The 19057-nt window shown below is 39.8% G+C and overlaps 1 protein-coding gene across 7 annotated transcripts in view; it reads left to right on the forward strand.

Annotated features, from left to right (window-relative positions):
* The window catches only part of lpp (LIM domain containing preferred translocation partner in lipoma), a 169161-nt gene that overhangs the window by 64331 nt on the left and 85773 nt on the right, over positions 1 to 19057 (forward strand). For all 7 annotated transcript variants that reach the window (XM_034140870.1, XM_034140864.1, XM_034140863.1 and 4 more), the window contains 2 exons: positions 10999 to 11102; positions 14808 to 14930. In XM_034140870.1, coding sequence (XP_033996761.1) covers positions 10999 to 11102; positions 14808 to 14930 — 227 coding nt within the window. The remainder of the gene's footprint in view (positions 1 to 10998; positions 11103 to 14807; positions 14931 to 19057) is intronic.

A 19057-nucleotide genomic window follows, 5' to 3' on the forward strand; every position in this document is an offset into this window, starting at 1 on the left:
TCTGTACCTCCATGTTCACTGATGATTTATATCTGCAAATACAAAATAAATAATGTTTCCCCATTGATGATTTGTGGCATCATTAAAGACTTGTTATTTTACATTTTAATACAAAAATATTTAATCCAAAGTATTTTATCCACAATTAATCATTGTCTGGGTGCTAAGAGGATTAATAAAGCGGGAGGGGAGACATATGTAGATTATGTTGTAACATAAAAACAATGTAAATGTATGAATTCATGCCACAGTCACTCTGTTAATATCTCATGACCTCAGTGGGAACTGTTAACCCCACTTTCTCTGTTTTATCTTTTACACTGTTCTATGACAGTAATTACATAAAGTTGGAAAAGCTTAGAATATCATTTTTGGAGAGATTCAGTTGTGGTCATCTATAATGTTGATTCAAATGGGAAATATTCAAGAAACACAAACTGATACATTTTTTATTTAACATGATCTTATTTCTAATATCTAAAGAATGCAGCATGTTGTATTAAAAATTAAAAAGGCAAAAGGTTACCACAACAGCATTTTTACATTAACATTTAATAATGAGTCGACATATGTGCATTTTGAACACGCACACATATGTAAAGCCATCTGCAGACATCTCCACTTGTCAAAGGATAAGACGTCTTTATGAACAGCTTATCTGGGTCTCCTTTTTTTATTTATTTAATATCTTTTATATCAAATGTGGGGACTGTCTGATGGAAAATTGCGGATTAGCATAAAAATTAGGGACAAGTCAATTTGGCACGGCGCCTCGCTGTCCCTTTTGTCTGCCGGGGACCGGCGTGAGCGTCTGGGCCGTGTTTACGGAGCGGACAAAGAGCGGGGCGGTGCTCAGACAGAGCCCGGCCCTCACATGTTTCAGGGAGAACTTGTTCTGATTAAAGCCCCAGCAGGAGGAAGTGACCCTTCGCTCAGACTTCCTTACAACAGATCAGATGTGAGGCTTTAAGCTGATCTCTATGGGACACGGACTGCAGGGAGGTCAGGTCTGATTGCTTTTTGCACAGACAGGTCAGCATTCCTCTCCTTTATGCACCTTCTTATGCAACATATGGAACTTTACTCTGAATAGTTGGAAATAGGGTTTTGAGGATGCAGATCATTAAAAACACTTGAATTTCAAGAGAAAAATCAAGATTTAAAGTGCTTGATTGTATTTGCAACTTTCATAATCAATCACTAACTGGCTGAATAGTGTCCTTTTTACAGTATATACATAATATATGGTGATGTCAAATGATAGGTATACAGTATACTTTGGCCACCTATAACTGGTTACAAGTATGTAACTTAACACAGCTCTAAAGTGCTGGACAAGCGTGAGCTGTGTTACTTTAACACCCTTAAAAAGTGCTTCAATTTTACTTTTACAAAACATTTGTGTAACCCTTTATAAACGTTCACTGATATGAATGTGATGTGTGTGTGATCAGACCAGTAACAGCTCTTCGAGACTCTGCAGCTAGGTGGACACACATCACAAATAAGCGAGGAAATGCGAGGCAGTGCAACAGACCTCCGAACACACAGTATCTTGCTGAGACTCATCGGTTCAGTTTGGCTGCAACAGTATTGACACCAGCGCGTTGTTTATCGTACGCTGGCAAGCTTAGAATAGTTCAAAAAGCCTTTGAGTTATTGGCAGACGGAGGAGGCAACAGGTGCACAGATGCATTGTGGTATAAAATGGCCTTTTTAAAGTCTCTTGTAAACAAAGAGACTTCACAAGCGTATTTATGCTAATAGCTTCCATTTTACCTTGAGACTCTTTTAGGTTTTGACTGAAAGCTGCAGAAATGTATCCTGGGTAAAATGTGTTGCACATGTGCCAATGGGTTGGAGTGGAGTGCAGCTGTGTGCATAGATCAACTCGTTATTAAGTATTCTCTTACTAGACTTCAGTGTTAACTACGCACAGAGCAGGAGGCTGGGCGTGAAGCCACTGACGTCTTCTGATTTTATTTTGCCCTCTTTATGTACACAGCATTCGAATCAATATTGTTGAGAGACCTCCAGGCCTTGCACTAAGGGCTGAGGAATATGGAGAAAATCTGATATCATGTTTTTTACCTCTACCAGAATATCAATATTGCAACAATATTGAATGGTGACTAACTATTGGTGCTTTCATAAAATATTTACACAATGAGATTTTTGATGAATAAGGATTAGCAATGTGAATATAATGACTGGTTTAAGGAGAAATCAAATATACATCACTTTATTACAATGCAGCCTTTAAAACTAGGAAAAGACAACACTTGTGCCAAAATACAATATCAGAAATCTAAGTCTCAATTCACAACATAAATATAATATGTATTGATATTGTTACTGTATATTGCTCAGTAGTTCCATTAAAACACTTCATTTTTGCTATTAATGCAATGTGTTTAGAAATATCCAGTCGTGTTTGAATGCTTTATTTTTTATTATTTACTGTAAGTAAATGTAAAGACCTGTGATCTGAACAAAAAGGGTAAAAACCCATCCTTGCGTGACTTTAGCAGCTTCTCATATTGTCTCAAATCTATTACTTATTATTTAATGTCAGATTTCTTTTCCAAAGCAGTAAGATGCTGCTGTTGGTTATGAGGGCTGAGGTTTTCTGGTGAGATAGTGGAAGTTGGAAACCTCTGTGAAGTGCTGTTTTTGATCCAAACTTTTCACGCCAAGTTGCCAGAGACCCGCTAATTGTTTGCTCAGAGCAGTTCAAAAGTGTCGACCATGTGCATAAGCTGTTTTTATTCCTCCCTGCTTGAGTGGCCAGAAGCAAACTGACTACCGGTTGTTATGTCAGAGTCCCTCATGGGTGTCACCAGGAGAATTGACAGGAAATCCACCAATGAGTGTGTGAGTCCCTGTAGAGCCCACAGGCCCGCTGAGAGCCAACACAGAGCCAACACAGAGCCAACACACACCTTCACGACGTGTTGTGTCTGCAGCGTGCGTCTCCACAAGTGAACTATGGGATTCTTTTCATCTTCACTTTAAACTTTTCTTTGTTCTCATGACAATTCGTTTTTTCACAGTGTACAACTTCATGTTGGCATTGTCTCATGTGTGTCGTTAGTTCTTATGCAGCCAGAACAAGATGTTTCACTTCCTCAAAATGTCAGCTCCATCCAGAAGGGTCAGAGTATTGTGAAAATATTTTTCTTCATATCCTGTCTGTTCTTTCAAACATAATCAAAGAAAGTTTCTATGTTGAGTACGATTAAAAAAAGAAGAAGGGTTTCACTGGAATAAGCAGCTTCTTCTCAAAAGAACTGCTCTGCCATCAGATGAGGTTTGAGTATGATCATGAGACAAGACAGAACACATCCTATATAAAACATATGCACTCTGAAACTGCTGTCTTAAGGTGGATACTTAGTTGTTGTTTTTTTGCTTTTTTAAAAATAAAGTATTATTCCTATGTTATTGATCTGTTTTAGTTGTTATCGTGTTAAGCCATCCTTGTCCTGTTCTTAGTCTGCAGTCAGGTTTTAGTGGACTGGATGTCTGGGCATTGGAGTTCATATTATCCTACCACAACAGAACCACAGTTCTTAATAAGATAAGATACAATATACTTCATTGATCCCAAATTGGGAATTGTTTTTGTTGCGGCAATATGTAAAACAAAGTATTGCACATAATTAGAAATAAAAAAATAGTAGAAAATAAACAATTATACAATATAAACATCTCAAAATGGAAGATAACACAGAACTAAAAGGGTGAACATATAAATGTTGATTGTGAAGATAATAATGTGTAAACTATCTGACAAATAACACATTTGAAGTGCTAAATACACAAACACAATATAAAAGTAGGATTTTATTTACATTTAGTGTACAATAATGGCATATTAAATGAAATATAAAGGTACAGTGTGAAGTTATAACTCTTCTTCCTGAGCCCTGTCGTTTCCTTTGAAAAGGAACTCAAAATCTCATTCGTAATTAAAAAAGTGTTTTAAAAGCATTTACCAAAATATGTTATGAGCTGTTGTACTTATATTTATAAAAAACATAATGGTGACACGTGCAAAATGACCATCAACTTTTTGCAGTGACATTGCTCGTCACCAATAACAATATGTGCAACACAAGCTTCTAGTCCCAAGTCTCCTGGCTCTACTGTATATATGAAATCATATATCGTGTTTCACATTATTAGGTCATTCTATTTATTTAGCTTTTTAAGGTATTTACATATAACAAGCCCATTAGAAGGGTTCTCAGTAAAAGAGACAAGGACACCTAAGAACTGATGTGATCCAGTGATCTGTTTGTGTGACAGCTCTCCACCTTTTGAGGATTCACACCTTTTACTCTTCCTCACACCACCTTTTGAGGATTCACACCTTTTACTCTTCCTCACACCACCTTTTGAGGATTCACACCTTTTACTCTTCCTCACACCACCTTTTGAGGATTCACACCTTTTACTCTTCCTCACACCACCTTTTGAGGATTCACACCTTTACTCTTCCTCACACCACCTTTTGAGGATTCACACCTTTTACTCTTCCTCACACCACCTTTTGATGATTCACACCTTTTACTCTTCCTCACACCACCTTTGATGATTCACACCTTTTACTCTTCCTCACACCACCTTTTGATGATTCACACCTTTTACTCTTCCTCACACCACCTTTTGATGATTCACACCTTTTACTCTTCCTCACACCACCTTTTGAGGATTCACACCTTTTACTCTTCCTCACACCACCTTTTGATGATTCACACCTTTTACTCTTCCTCACACCACCTTTTGATGATTCACACCTTTTACTCTTCCTCACACCACCTTTTGATGATTCACACCTTTTACTCTTCCTCACACCACCTTTTGATGATTCACACCTTTTACTCTTCCTCACACCACCTTTTGAGGATTCACACCTTTTACTCTTCCTCACACCACCTTTTGATGATTCACACCTTTTACTCTTCCTCACACCACCTTTTGATGATTCACACCTTTTACTCTTCCTCACACCACCTTTTGAGGCACTCATTTTTGGCCCATTTGACGTTTCAAGCTTTAAGATAAAAAAGAGCAACTCTGACTCTCAAACATTCACCTATTCTCTGTGTTTGTTGCTTTCTTTCATACAGAAACATAATCCGTGTATTGTTCCTGATCTGAATGTCTGCTCCCGTGGGAATACTCCTCAGAGTAGCAGGAGCCAATTTGGGTTTTCTCCTTTACACTTAAAACAAGTATATCTCCAAAGACCTCAAATCCCTCCCTTCCATCCCCAAACCAAATGAAATCATAAATCACTCCTCTATACATATCATGCTAATTAAGAGCAGGGCTCAGCTGCTCTTCTGCAGCGGAAGATGGAATGAAACGGCTCCATAATTATGTCAAAACAATGTGCTCCCTCTCAGCCTCTGCCACAGAGCATTTGGAAGGGAGTGTGGAGATAAAGCACGCAACACACAGGACATTCTGTCTGCAGGGGATTACAGCTTTTCAGCTACTGAATTAAGAGACGCCACTTCTCACATTCTCTTTTCTTTTATTACAGATACCTTTTGATTCAAAGGTATTAGGGCCGTTGTAGGTATAAAACAAAAAAGTACCCAGGTCAGGGGGGGTATTCCGAGGAAAAACCCAGCATTAACAATTTAAAGTTATACAATTTATGAGGAAACAAAACTTACATTTTCTCAGAGATTGAAGTTGTACATTTGCGAGAAAAACAACAAAGATATTCTTCGGAGAATTAAAAAGAAAGAACTCTTCTGTTCTGATTAAATAACATTTCTGAAAAATGCTCGGACAAATGGTGTTTTGTTATTGAGCAATATTGCTTCTTTTTGCAAAGTTAGACATCTTGCGGTAAGCGGTTGGTATGGAGCTTGGGGAGAGCGAGAGATGGATTAACACACGTATGACTACATCAGGGTTTGAACATAAGGTGTTCACTAAGACCACATCAAATGAGTCCCACAGCGGGAACATGTGCACGTTATGTATAAAATACAAATTGATAATGGGATTATATTCACGAGAAGTATATACCATGTTACCTATGTCTCTTATTCCAATGCTTTTATTGTAGCTGGAAAACAAATCAATAATCAGACACATCTTAACATTGACTGATAGCTCGTACAATTTAGTACTTTAATCTAAGAGATGTTTTCCTCCCCATCTCCTGGCTCTGTGCGACATCTTAGGTTTGTGCTAAAATCAAAGAAAGAGCTATTTAGATGTCAGGGTTCATGTAGTGAATAATGTCCTGACTGGGTCCTGGCTCGCTGTGTGTGAACACTAACACCAAGCTCTCAGATATAAATCAACATGTTTTGTGCGCCCAAACAGACAGTCAAACATGGTGTGTTTTGTTTTTGATGGGGAAAGAAGTCCCCCTGTGTTTGAGGTCTCTTCAGTTTATCTCTCCGCTATTTCCAACCCTTCTGTGAATTGTTGGATGCATAATGTGCTGGGCTTTGTCCTAAGTCGTTAAAGAGCAGATGGCCAGCGCTTGCACACGTGTAACTCTGATATTATTGTACATATGTAAATCTGTAAACATATGCTCAACCTTCAGCCCCCACAGAATATATACTAATCCTTTTTTATTCCTACAAAGAACTATTCTCCTGGTTTGTCTCTGTTCTTTACTGTTCTGTCAGGCATTAGGCATATACTTGAAGTGTTTACAAATGTGTCCCTTACTTGAAAAACAAAGTTTAATATTAGTCCTAGTGTCACAGCTGGATCCGTCTCCACCCCTTTTATCTCCCCCTTAACAATACTCCGGATCCCGATAACCAATTATACCTCTTATGGCCTCTCAAATAACTTTAATCACTGATTAGGATTCCTTGTTCAAAAAGCAGCTACTTAAAAGTAATTGCTCAATAAAGACAGGGGAAGTTGTCCTATTAAGTAGGTCTTCCTGCTGCTTCTCTCATTAGCGCTCACTTGGAGCTATCAACTCCCCATTGTCACAAATGGAGCCGGCTTCATTCACAGCACAGAGGCTCGAGATCGATGCGCATAAGAAGCGATAAGAGCGAGACAGAGAAGAAAGAGAACGAAAGAAAGAAGAAAAAAGAAAGAAGAGAGAAAGAGACTCCTCTCCTCCCTCTCCTCCCTCTCCTCCCTCTCCTCCTCTCCTCCCTCTCCTCCCTCTCCTCCTCTCTCCTCTCTCCTCTCTCTCCTCCCTCTCTCCCTCTCCTCCCTCTCTCCTCTCTCCTCTCTCTCCTCCCTTTCCTCCCTTTCCTCCCTCTCCTCCCGCTCACGGCTCTGACATGACGAGAGGCTGTCAGCTCGGTCAGACCTGCACAGCAGAAATCGAACAGCTCCCACCCTGTTTAGATTCATTAGAACAATGGAAAAGGTTGGCTGACGCAGAGGGGATAACGTTCCCTGGACTGCGCCACGGACCTGTGGGTTTGACATCTTTTTCAAGAAAGTCATTTGTCTGTTTACTGTTGGGAAGCCAGTGAGGGATCTAGCGGTTAGTTTGGGGGGAAAATGACAGAAATAACAAAACCTGTGAATGAAAGTAATCATTTCCAGTTCATACAGATCTTTACAGTTTAAAAGATGTGACTTCCTTTTTTTGAGAAGTGTGTCCTCCAGTTATTATAGTGCTCTTTGTGGTTGAAAGGGAAGTCACATTTGATTTGTACAGAATGTATGCCGGTAAAAGAAAGAGAAGTGGGGACAAAGAAGCAGACATTTCATGCAAATTGTATATTTATTTATATATATTTTAAATATAACTTTTGGTCAGATTTTCACTCATTTCATCACGCAACCACCAAGGTTTGGAAAGTTCAGGCTATTTGTAATTATTTTCCTTCCTATTGGCTTATTTCTCTTCATGTCATTCTTCTCCTTTCAGACCAGTCTGTACGCGTCTATGAATAACATTAAGCACATTGTATCCCCACTACTAATATTCAATCTTTTTGATTGGGTTTTCCGTCAAATGCCTGAAATAAGGTCTTTGTTTAGCACAAGCCTCAACTGAGGTGATGGGGCACATTAAAGGCATCACGCAGAGAAGGATTCTGCTCAGAAGGTGCCTTTGTTTATCGCCTAACTCTTTACTTCTGCCTCTCAAAGCCGGATCATTCCTGATATAGAAGAATTCTAAATGCTGGCTTCTGTTTCTTTTCTGACCCTGAGTCAGCCAAAACATCTTCAAGGTTGAGTGCAGGCGTTTATCAAGAAAATGGTTTTGCTTGGAAGGATTACAGGAAGTACACACAGCTCTAGTCGTTTTACATGAACACATTCCCCTCCTAAATGACTGGCATGATTACAGATACTATAAGAATAAGGTTGCTGTGAAAAAGAAGCAGAAGGATTCTTTCAGCTTCCCCCCCTGATCCAGCGGCAAGTCTCACTTTGCACTCTTCCACCAGCAGAACCCTTCTCAATAAAACATGCATCTCTGTAGCATGTACAACTCTTGTGTTTCCTGAAATGAGAAACATGTTTGATGTTCGAGAGAAGCGTACATGAACGAAATGTTTTAATTCTCTGTAAGCCAGTAGTTACACGTGACTTATATTCTGGCAAAAAGAATGTGTGCCGGAGTGGAGGGAGGGAGAGCTTTGTTGTAGAGCAGCATATTTCTGTTTCCTCTCCCAGAGGTTTAGAGGAGCTGTTACACTCGGGAGTTTTAGCGGAGGTCACAAGGTGATTATATAAACAATTCACACGGAGGCCCTCAAGCACCCAGAGGGAATATTTAATGCAATGCTCACACTTTCTCAAATGTTGTAATGCTCAAGACGCAGACATGTGTCCAATTTGACCCACGCTGCATTATCTTTCTGTCTCCTTTTCTTATTTTTCTTGCTGTTTTGTTGAGGCAAGTGAAACCACGCTTAATTAATTTGGTCAGCAGCCTTGGATAAACTACATTGATGACATCAATTAGATTCTAATGAAAACAGATAAAAGCCATGCAAAGCAAATGGAATTTCTGAACAGGACTCATCAAAGTCTTAGCATTGGAACAAATTCCCATTACGTCTCATAAAAAGCCTTCAATTTGCAGAGCTCATGTCTGGTTTGGTACTTAGATGTACATGGTCAAATGATGCAGTCTTAAGTCGAGTGCCAAGAGAAGCCAAATCTGAATTTAATTTGGCACGTTGCTCCTTATCCTGTCTGAAACATGTGGTTGGATCAAATCCTTGGATTAGTGGACTTTAACTACACATTTGGCTTGTTTCTCCTTTGGCAGAACAAACACCTTGTCTAACCCATTTGTAACAACATTTACATTTCCAATCTCCGCCAAAAGAGACACATGCTTACTTCAGATGAGTTCTTCTTAGTTAACCAAAGTGCTACGATTAGGTGTGTCGTGGGATGATGATGAGGCTCCATTTCATTGTCTTTAATGTTCCTTCTGTCTTTTGTAATAACTCTTTAACCCCTTGAACAGGTCAAAGAAATGATGATGAACAATCCTGTGTTGTCAGCATTTGGTAAAGACACCGGTTTAAATATATCAGTATATTTTTCGCACAACTTAATGAGAAAAATGTATATGTTAATTAAGTGTTTACATTTTGAACTCGGAGTAACTTCAGAGTTTCTTAAAAATGGTCTCATATCATAATGATCACTGGAATGGGGGTGAGCAGGAGCTGAGAGTCACTGTTACAGTGAGCACTCTTAGATTTAGAGAGTGTGTAAAAGAAGTGGCCATAGTCACCATGACGGCACTCAGTGGTTTGTTGATAACTGTTTTAGAGTTAGGCGTTTTGCTCTTTTACAACCTATGTTTTTTTGGTAGATAGATAGATACTTTATTCATCCCAAATTGGGAAATTCTTATTACTAATTTTAAACCAGAAGTGAAAGCAAGAGTGAGACTAGCTCAGTACAGCTGAACGCTCACAAGTCGTTTTTAGGCGACCAAAATGTACACAAATCCCACTTCCATGAGCTGATACCTGATAACTCAAAGGGCTAAGCTGCGCACACAAACTGGAGCCAGCAGTGGTAGAATTCAGTAAAACACAAGGTAGCCATGCTCTGAAGCAAACGCTGCTCTATCGTCTATTTAACTCTATATGCGACCATCATTTAAAAAATACACATCAGGCTTTATTGAAGAGAACTTCTTGGAAACCAGTGCAGCCGCCCACTGCTGGCGGTTAGAAAGAATGCAGGTTCACTTCACTCCTACATCCACTTCACTTTATTGCCCTGAGCAAGATAATACATCACAGCCATAACATGCATTCAACTCCGTTTGAGACATCCATACAACTCACGCAAATGTTCATATTATTGGTAAATGATACAGTATGAAATGTGTTCACATACACTATTAAACATAATCAAACGTATTCTTAAACCTGCAACAAAACATTTGTTCCTCACCATGAGTGAACCCTTTTATATTTGAGGTCCTTTTAACCCATTGCTAATACAAACATATTGATTTAATGAATGAATGTAACATAACAGCATTTGTAGCTATTCTATCTTACTTCATACCGACAGATCTAATAGAAACTTGTTCTGAATTTGTTGAAACTTACACAAATAACAAAGGGCAGGGTTAATAACTTCACAGCATCTTACGCAGTTCTCCACACATCAGCATCTGTTCATACACACTATTTATAGACAGTAACCTCAGTTAACTGTGTGATCTACAGCTTGTCAACTGTTTACTGTCCAGTCACGTCTCCTTGGTGTTACTCAAAGAGTTTATATTATTCCCATTTCTCATTTTGTTCCCTTCATTTATACCATGTTGTTTTGTTTTTTCTAATGAAAAGACTTTTTTATTTTTTATTTCCTGTCCAGTTCATGAGATTGTAAATCAAATGATAACATTAAGTTGTATTGCATAATATGTCTGTGTTTTATTATTATTTATTATATATTTGACAGTTTGAATGTAGTGTAAAAGAGGAAGTATTTAATAAGCCCTTTTTGTTTCTGCGTGTGTCTTTTGTTTGTGTGTGTCCATCCCAGCGGACTACCCCCCCCCTCCACCACCTGCAGAAGAGTCGACCGGTTTCTCTCCCCCCTCCGGTTCCTTCCCTCCTCCACCAGTGATGAACTCGTGCGACTATCAGGTGAGAGAACGTGTTGTTGCATTTCATTCTCTTGGTTTGTGAGAAACTTTGGAAGAGTCGGCGCAGAAAGCAAAGAGCCCCGAGCTCTGCACTGAGTTCATACACGAGTCCAGACAAACTGTCCGTCCATTTGAGTTCCAGCCAAGCAGCAGAGTCCGGCTCCAGATGCTGCCGGGGGCCACAGGAACCCAGGGACCCTCAAACATCCTCAGCTGTGAGAGTTCTATGCAGGGAGGATGGAAGGCTGACACCTATTGGTGGAGCTCATAATGCCCTCAGGCATTTGTCCTCCCGGGATCTTTGTCCTCTGCCGGCTCACTGACACCCTCAGCACTTCACCTCTGCTGTGAAATCCTCCAAGTGCTTAACATTCCTTTGTCCAATGTCCCCTCTTCAAGCCCATCGTCTGATCTGACCGTTTTCTCATCCTAAATGAATGCTTCCTTTGTTAGTTTGGAGACGGAATGTTACGTACTATAAATTAGTTATGCAGCGCATGTAAATTCACCGCTCTTCCCAAACATCTGTATACTGTACATAGACAGTATAAGCCTGCATCCTGGCAATGAACAGTATGCACCTCTTGTGGTGTTATGCCGAAAGTAAGTTATATAAGTTACACAATTATTTCTCAAAAGTACAAAGCAAGTAAAAGCTGCTATCCCTAAACACATTAGAGTGGTCTGAGCATAGGGAAAGAGACACACGAGCAGTTGTGATTGTGATAAGGCATCAACAAAACGTACTTCATATAATGCAACAATATTACGTTCTGGCTTGTGCACGGTTTAAATAGAATGTTCTAAAAGTTTGTGTGTTACAGACTGTGTTACTGTGAGTTTGTGCTGTTACAGACTGTGTTACTGTGAGTTTGTGCTGTTACAGACTGTGTTACTGTGAGTTTGTGCTGTTACAGACTGTGTTACTGTGAGTTTGTGCTGTTACAGACTGTTACTGTGAGTTTGTGCTGTTACAGACTGTGTTACTGAGAGTGTGTGCTGTTACAGACTGTGTTACTGTGAGTTTGTGCTGTTACAGACTGTGTTACTGAGAGTGTGTGCTGTTACAGACTGTGTTACTGTGAGTTTGTGCTGTTACAGACTGTGTTACTGAGAGTGTGTGCTGTTACAGACTGTGTTACTGTGAGTTTGTGCTGTTACAGACTGTGTTACTGTGAGTGTGTGCTGTTACAGACTGTGTTACTGTGAGTTTGTGCTGTTACAGACTGTGTTACTGAGAGTGTGTGATGTTACAGACTGTGTTACTGTGAGTTTGTGCTGTTACAGACTGTGTTACTGTGAGTGTGTGCTGTTACAGACTGTGTTACTGTGAGTTTGTGCTGTTACAGACTGTGTTACTGTGAGTTTGTGCTGTTACAGACTGTGTTACTGTGAGTTTGTGCTGTTACAGACTGTGTTACTGTGAGTGTGTGCTGTTACAGACTGTGTTACTGTGAGTTTGTGCTGTTACAGACTGTTACTGTGAGTTTGTGCTGTTACAGACTGTTACTGTGAGTTTGTGCTGTTACAGACTGTGTTACTGTGAGTTTGTGCTGTTACAGACTGTTACTGTGAGTTTGTGCTGTTACAGACTGTGTTACTGTGAGTTTGTGCTGTTACAGACTGTGTTACTGTGAGTTTGTGCTGTTACAGACTGTTACTGTGAGTTTGTGCTGTTACAGACTGTGTTACTGTGAGTTTGTGCTGTTACAGACTGTGTTACTGTGAGTTTGTGCTGTTACAGACTGTGTTACTGTGAGTTTGTGCTGTTACAGATTTATAATTTTCTGTAAATTCAACATGGATCAGTCACATCTGGCCCAGGATCAATTAAAGAGGTCCATTTGGATCTCATAGTTCTGCAGCTATTTGTATTTCATATTTACAGCGCTACTGGCTACTGAACACAACCAAATATTATGCTAGAAAAACATATGAACTTTTTATGGATGATTCAATTCACTGGCTTTAAAAAGAACAACTGTCCAGGGCTAACTGTAGACTCATCTTAGTATTAGTCTGAGGTACACACACACACACACACACACACACACACACACACACACACACACACACACACACACACACACACACACACACACACACACACACACACATATTCTAAGCAGTATTGACAGAAGAAGTCAAAGATATCTGAGGCCTGAAAATACATTAGAAATAAAGTGTTAAATTAGTTTTAAAGGTTCTTTATGCTTTTTATCTGTACGTATTTGTCTCCTGTCACATTGGCTGTAGAATCAAACTGGCCATGCAGCTTAATTCCTTAATACACTGCTGGTATCTTGATTATGTGTGTTTAAGCCAGAGCAGAACCCTTCCACTGCAGGCGTTGTTCAGAAAAAAAAGGGATAGATATCATTCAAAATGTCTTTGTATCTTTTTCTCTGTGCCTCAGCACAGACATGATATACTGTACACTGAGTGAATAAATCAGTGATTTCAATGTTATTTCCTCAGAAGGAGGCAGCAGTAGTCTGTTGTGTTTATCACCCTGACTGAGAGAGGTCTGGATATGACATGTTAACTCTGAAACCTTTATCAGGAGAGAGGAAACAAAAGCAGCTCCTTCTCATCGTGGCTGTTGTCCACATTATGAAGCCCTACACGGCAAATTCTAACGCATCATAAAGACTGCAATGTTTCCTTTCATCCTCCTCGTTATCCCTGTTAGATAAGTTTGCCTATTTTTTCTTTTGTTGATTTGAGACAAGCCATTAGTGTTTTGCTTTGTTTACCCCCGCTCATGATTGCCTTAGATGTTTTCCAGCAGCAGCTCTGCTCCAAATGGAGGCAAGCCCTGTAATGCCTGTAATAGATTGTGACAGGTAATCCAAACACATAACATTAGAATAAGAAGCAGTCACTGATCCAGCCAACTCAAAAAGCCCCCGCAGGCAATTGCAAGAAGTCTTCTTACAGTTGCAGCATAGTTCAGAAGACTCTGTCATTCCATAGAGAAATTCCCGGGAATTTAGTAGAAACTCCAGTGCCACTAACGGTCAAATCATTTTTAGCTACTTTCCAGATTATTCTACAACAGTTTTGTTATATTTTGTGTATTTTATTCCATGTTGAAGTTGTGTTTTGGTTGAGGTGAAACTGAAAGGATGTAGATAAATAAATGAGTGAGGTCTCAGACTGCTGAGCAGATACTCTGACTGGCGCTTCCTCTGATAAAAAAAAATCAGAACCATTCTTATCATCTTTTATGTGGTACATGTTTAAAATATGGAAACAGACTTTAATTCTAAAAAAGAAAATGACCTTTTTGTTTGAGATACTGCCTGATGTGATTTCGATGAATAATGCATGAACAATGAACTACTGTAAATCCAAGCGCGCTGAAAAGTAGGAGGTGAAGAGTGCACCGCTTTATGAAAGTTGTCTTACAGACAATACATTGCTTCTCAGTTCTCACCGCGTTTCTCGTAGAGAGAAGTCTCTGCTATTGATGTGTGGCTTTCAAAAGGATTGTCTCGGGTCAAGGTGAGAATGAACTCGGAAACTGAAATCCAAAGTGTAGGAAGGGAGAGAATGTCTCGGAGCAGAGTCAGAATTACTCGTCATTGATGATTATTTCCCCTTAACTTCTGACTGCAGCTAGACAAAGACATAACTTTGTGTTGTTACAGGCTCTTTGCTAAGTTGGCTGCTCACTGTTCTGAACTTACATGTCTGCCCACAGGTGAAAGGACCAGAGAAGACCCTGCAGGAGAGACGCTCCAGCCTGGACGCGGAGATCGACTCCCTCACCAGCATCCTGGCAGACCTGGAGAGCAGCTCGCCCTACAAGCCCCGGGTGGCTCAGGTATGAGCCAACACACTTTTACACCATGCAAATCAGAAACTGTATTTGAGAAGTTGATGTACTCACTGTGACGTCAACAGGCCAATTTGTTGCTTCTTTTTTTTTTAGCAACAAGCGACCATATATCCATAAGAGGATTGCGAGGCCTGGTACTGTTAGCATGATAATGCTAGGTTACCAGCTAAGGCTTTTGCTAGCTATCTAGTTTGGTAAGCAACATGCACTGGGGTGTATGGAGAGCGACTCAGAGCCAGCCCCAAGTGGCCACTCAAGGAACTGCAGTAGGGCTCCCCCCAAATAGTCGACTAAACGTTAGTTGGCTGAAAAAGCCTCAGTCGAGCAAAGTTTTTCACTAGACTATTAGTCTAGTTAGTGGGGGGGAAATTGTAAAGAGAACTCAATCTAGGTGCTGCGTGTGCTTTGCCACGTCAGCTGGAAAACCCCTACAACTTCATTCAGAGCTGTGCCTGGTCAGTAAAGGTGTTTTACACCGTTTTACTGGTCCTTTTGTGAGAGTACAGAGAATTCTTCTAAATTCACGACACCTATGGGAGGGATGATACTCTCAGCTCACCCAGAAAGTACACATTGGTTGGATTTTGTTTGTGGATTTAAACTAAATGATTAACCGTAGCAAAGCAGGTTCCTGGAGCAAACAGACCGTAAGTTGCATCTTTTAAACATGTTTTGCACTAGTGTCAAAATGAGTCTTGACCTAAATCATTAGTTGATATTAAATGATATTAAGAGCAACTTCAAAAAATCAAAGCCTTGGGCAGTCTAAATCATCTGACATACAATAAATGTAGGACAGGCAGATAAAAGAACGAACCACTTGTGTTTGGAGTTGGAAGGCTCGGAGGTTTTATAACATGCAGATCATATCTCTAGTGAAATGTTCGAGTAATAATGTAATACCTGAAAGGTTGTTCTCTGGGAGGGCATCGCTAGTGTACTTTAAATATTCTTATTTTCCAGCTTTTATTCTGCGGCTTATTTACTGTTTAGTTACCATGTCTACATGTTGTCTGTTTTATTTGTTTATGAAACGATGCATACGTAAGACTGAAAACAGGGTTAGGATGATCAATTATTGACAGAGCTTTTCATTTAGCTACAGATGAGGGTTTGTGCCCTCATGCAAGATGTACATATTTACATCCCTATTATGTCATTCTGACCTTCATCTCAAGTATTTTCTATCTGCTTCAGTAGCACTTTTTTTTTTCTTTAAAGTGGACCTATCATGCTATATTTGAATAATATAGTGTAGGACCATACCTATATGAGGCATATTTATACTTTTTCTTTTTCAAAATACCAAACAGATCATGCATTTTAGCCATGCCTCATTTTGCTCAATTTGAAAAATGTTAGCTCTGTTTTTGCAAGGGTTGATTCTGTGAGAACAGCACCATCTACTGGCCTGGCATATGTACTACAGCGTCTCCAGCGCTTTCGAACGGCAATGGCCGTGGCTGTCTCCTCCTGATTGGTGGAGTTGGCCCAATAGCCGTAGCGCCACCGTCCTGACGTCAGGACAGTGTTCAAATCTGGATCAGTTTTTATCAGATCCGTTGCAGCCCCTTTTTTAGAGATTTGGGTATGGAGGAAAATAGAGAGGGTTGTGTTTTCTGACACTTGGTGAGTTCCCTGGAACACCGGGGACACATATTCATGTATAAAAGACGTACAAAAGTGCATTTTGCATGAGGGGTCCCCTTTAAGTTTTTTAAGTCATAGTTTGATATATTTAATATATTTTAGTTTTCTTCCCAGAGAAGATTGGTAAAGTCTCACATCTGTATGGTTAATATGTAGCCAGAACCAACAGCTGGAAAAACTGCTTTTATAGCACTTTTTGAATATTTCATAAATATTTCATTCCAAAATATCTGGGCAGAGTACAAGGTATATCAAAAGTGACAGTAAACTGTCTTTTTCAGTAATTCCAGAGATTTACTAAAGAATAAAATGGAAGTAATGAAAAATATTGATAAAGACAGTAACCCCTCCTACCCTGGACACCACCTGTTAACCCCCCCACCTGAACAGTTTCTTCCCCTCCCCTGCCGGCCTCATTAAGGGCCCGGGACCCCCCCTCCTGACCCTCAGCCCCTCTATAGACTTTATGCATTTCACACAATGTAAAGGATATCTTGTTCATCCTAATGCTGTCGGTCCTGCACATCCCTCTGAACTCTGCACATTGTAACTGCACATATTTGATTCCTATTTATTTTCTCTACGGTATACCTATATTTCAACCATATTCGATGTAAATATTGCTATATTTTAAACGTTATTATAGTTTTCTTAAAAAGTTTTTTATAAGTGTTTTCATTTTTGTTTTATTTTTATGTATGTTTATGTCTGCACCAAAAACACCAAGACAAATTCCTCGTATGTGTTAACCTACTTGGCAATAAACCTGTTTCTCATTCTGATTCTGAAAAATACCGACAAAAAAATCATAAAAGAGCAACTTAGAGTGCAAAATAGATGAATGAATAGGAACAGATTAGTACTTGTATAGCCCATTTGTGCATAAACACTTATTTTCACACTAGTTGAGGACACAGATTAGATTTGTAGATGTGCAAAATGACACTTGAAACACAGTACTTTGGGGGAAGTGTGCAGCATGACATGGACAGACAGAGTGGTTCCCTCCTTTAGACTAGTGACTCCTGGCTCCCTGGTCAGAGGGAGTGAAATGGGTGCACCACACACAGAGAAGAAATGATTGCACCACACAGTGGAAACATAACGGATACACAGTGGAAAGAAATGAACCATGTGGTTCTGAAATGATACACATTGGAGACAAGAAGGTGAAATATGCCGTTGTGATTCCTTTGCTTAGTGTTGTGGTGGGTCCCTGTGTTGATGGGTGCCGGTGTTAAATGCCAAACTGTAATAACATAAGATTATGTGCCCGTAAATATAGGGAAATGTCTTTCTGACCAACCAAACAGACGTTTAACAGTTTTTGGTAGAATTCAGACGTATTATAATGTTGGCAGTGTGCATAGAGCAGCTACTGTGCAGAGAGAACTGTTCAGGGTCAGGAGCCACAGTCACACTGATGCTTCTGCTGCTCTGTTGTCACAGTGTGATGCATTCACTGATCCAAACTAACTGGAAACATGGGAAACCAGAAAGACTGTTCAAAGTTACCAAAATCCACCCACCCTCACCTTTTAATGCTCACTACTCAACACCTCCGTTTTGTTCATTTCATTTGTGTAAAAACAACAAGGCTCTGTTTGACAGGGGGCTATGTCACTAACTGTTTCTTAGGGAAACCAATAAATAGTCCGGCACTCAATACATTTTCCTGTTCACACTTCTGTGTGTTGATAGTCGTGTTTCCAGTCAATTTTGATGAAACCTGAAATGTGATATTTCACTGGTTTGGAGGGAATACACTTTGTGGTGCAAGGTGTATTTTTGTCATGGTTGTAATCTGACAGTAAATCAAGTAAATGAAACCACAGAGCCGCTTTGGTTGTCCAACAAGAGTCAAAGGGAGGGACCTCAGACATTTGCCCATGTTTCATGCTCTCCGGAAACAAAGACAGACCTATGTAATGATTCTGATTCACGAGCGAATGCCTTCGACAATAAATTCTATTTTGAGTGTCTACTACTGTTCTAATGAATAAACTTCGTATTATAAACAATAGAATTATAGAATATTAAGGCATCTGTAATCATTTCATTTGTTTTCTTAACTTGACATGAGAACGTAATACACACATACGCAAGTATACATTGCACAAAAGTTGCATATTCACATGGCACAGAGTTACAAACACTTTTTAGGATGTTGGACTAGCAGCTGCTGAAACACATGCCATCTTTTCCTTAAATAAAATATAGTATAAGTGCACACCTTTGTTGGGTCAAAAACGTGCAGTATACGTCCGAGCAGGAGTCTGAAAGCTTTTGTCAACACGACTTGAAAAATTGATGTGCACCTGTACAGCTGGGTGAGAGCCCATCCTGCAAACAGTCACACTGACTAATGTATGGCGTCGTGGTGCTTTTACCTGCCAGGGTCACGCACAGCGCCTTTATTTTTAACACAACCTGCTGCAACTTCCTGAGGTGCTGGCGAGAGG

This window comes from Trematomus bernacchii, unplaced genomic scaffold (assembly GCF_902827165.1).
Source record: "Trematomus bernacchii unplaced genomic scaffold, fTreBer1.1, whole genome shotgun sequence".
Classification (NCBI taxonomy): Eukaryota; Metazoa; Chordata; class Actinopteri; order Perciformes; family Nototheniidae; genus Trematomus; species Trematomus bernacchii.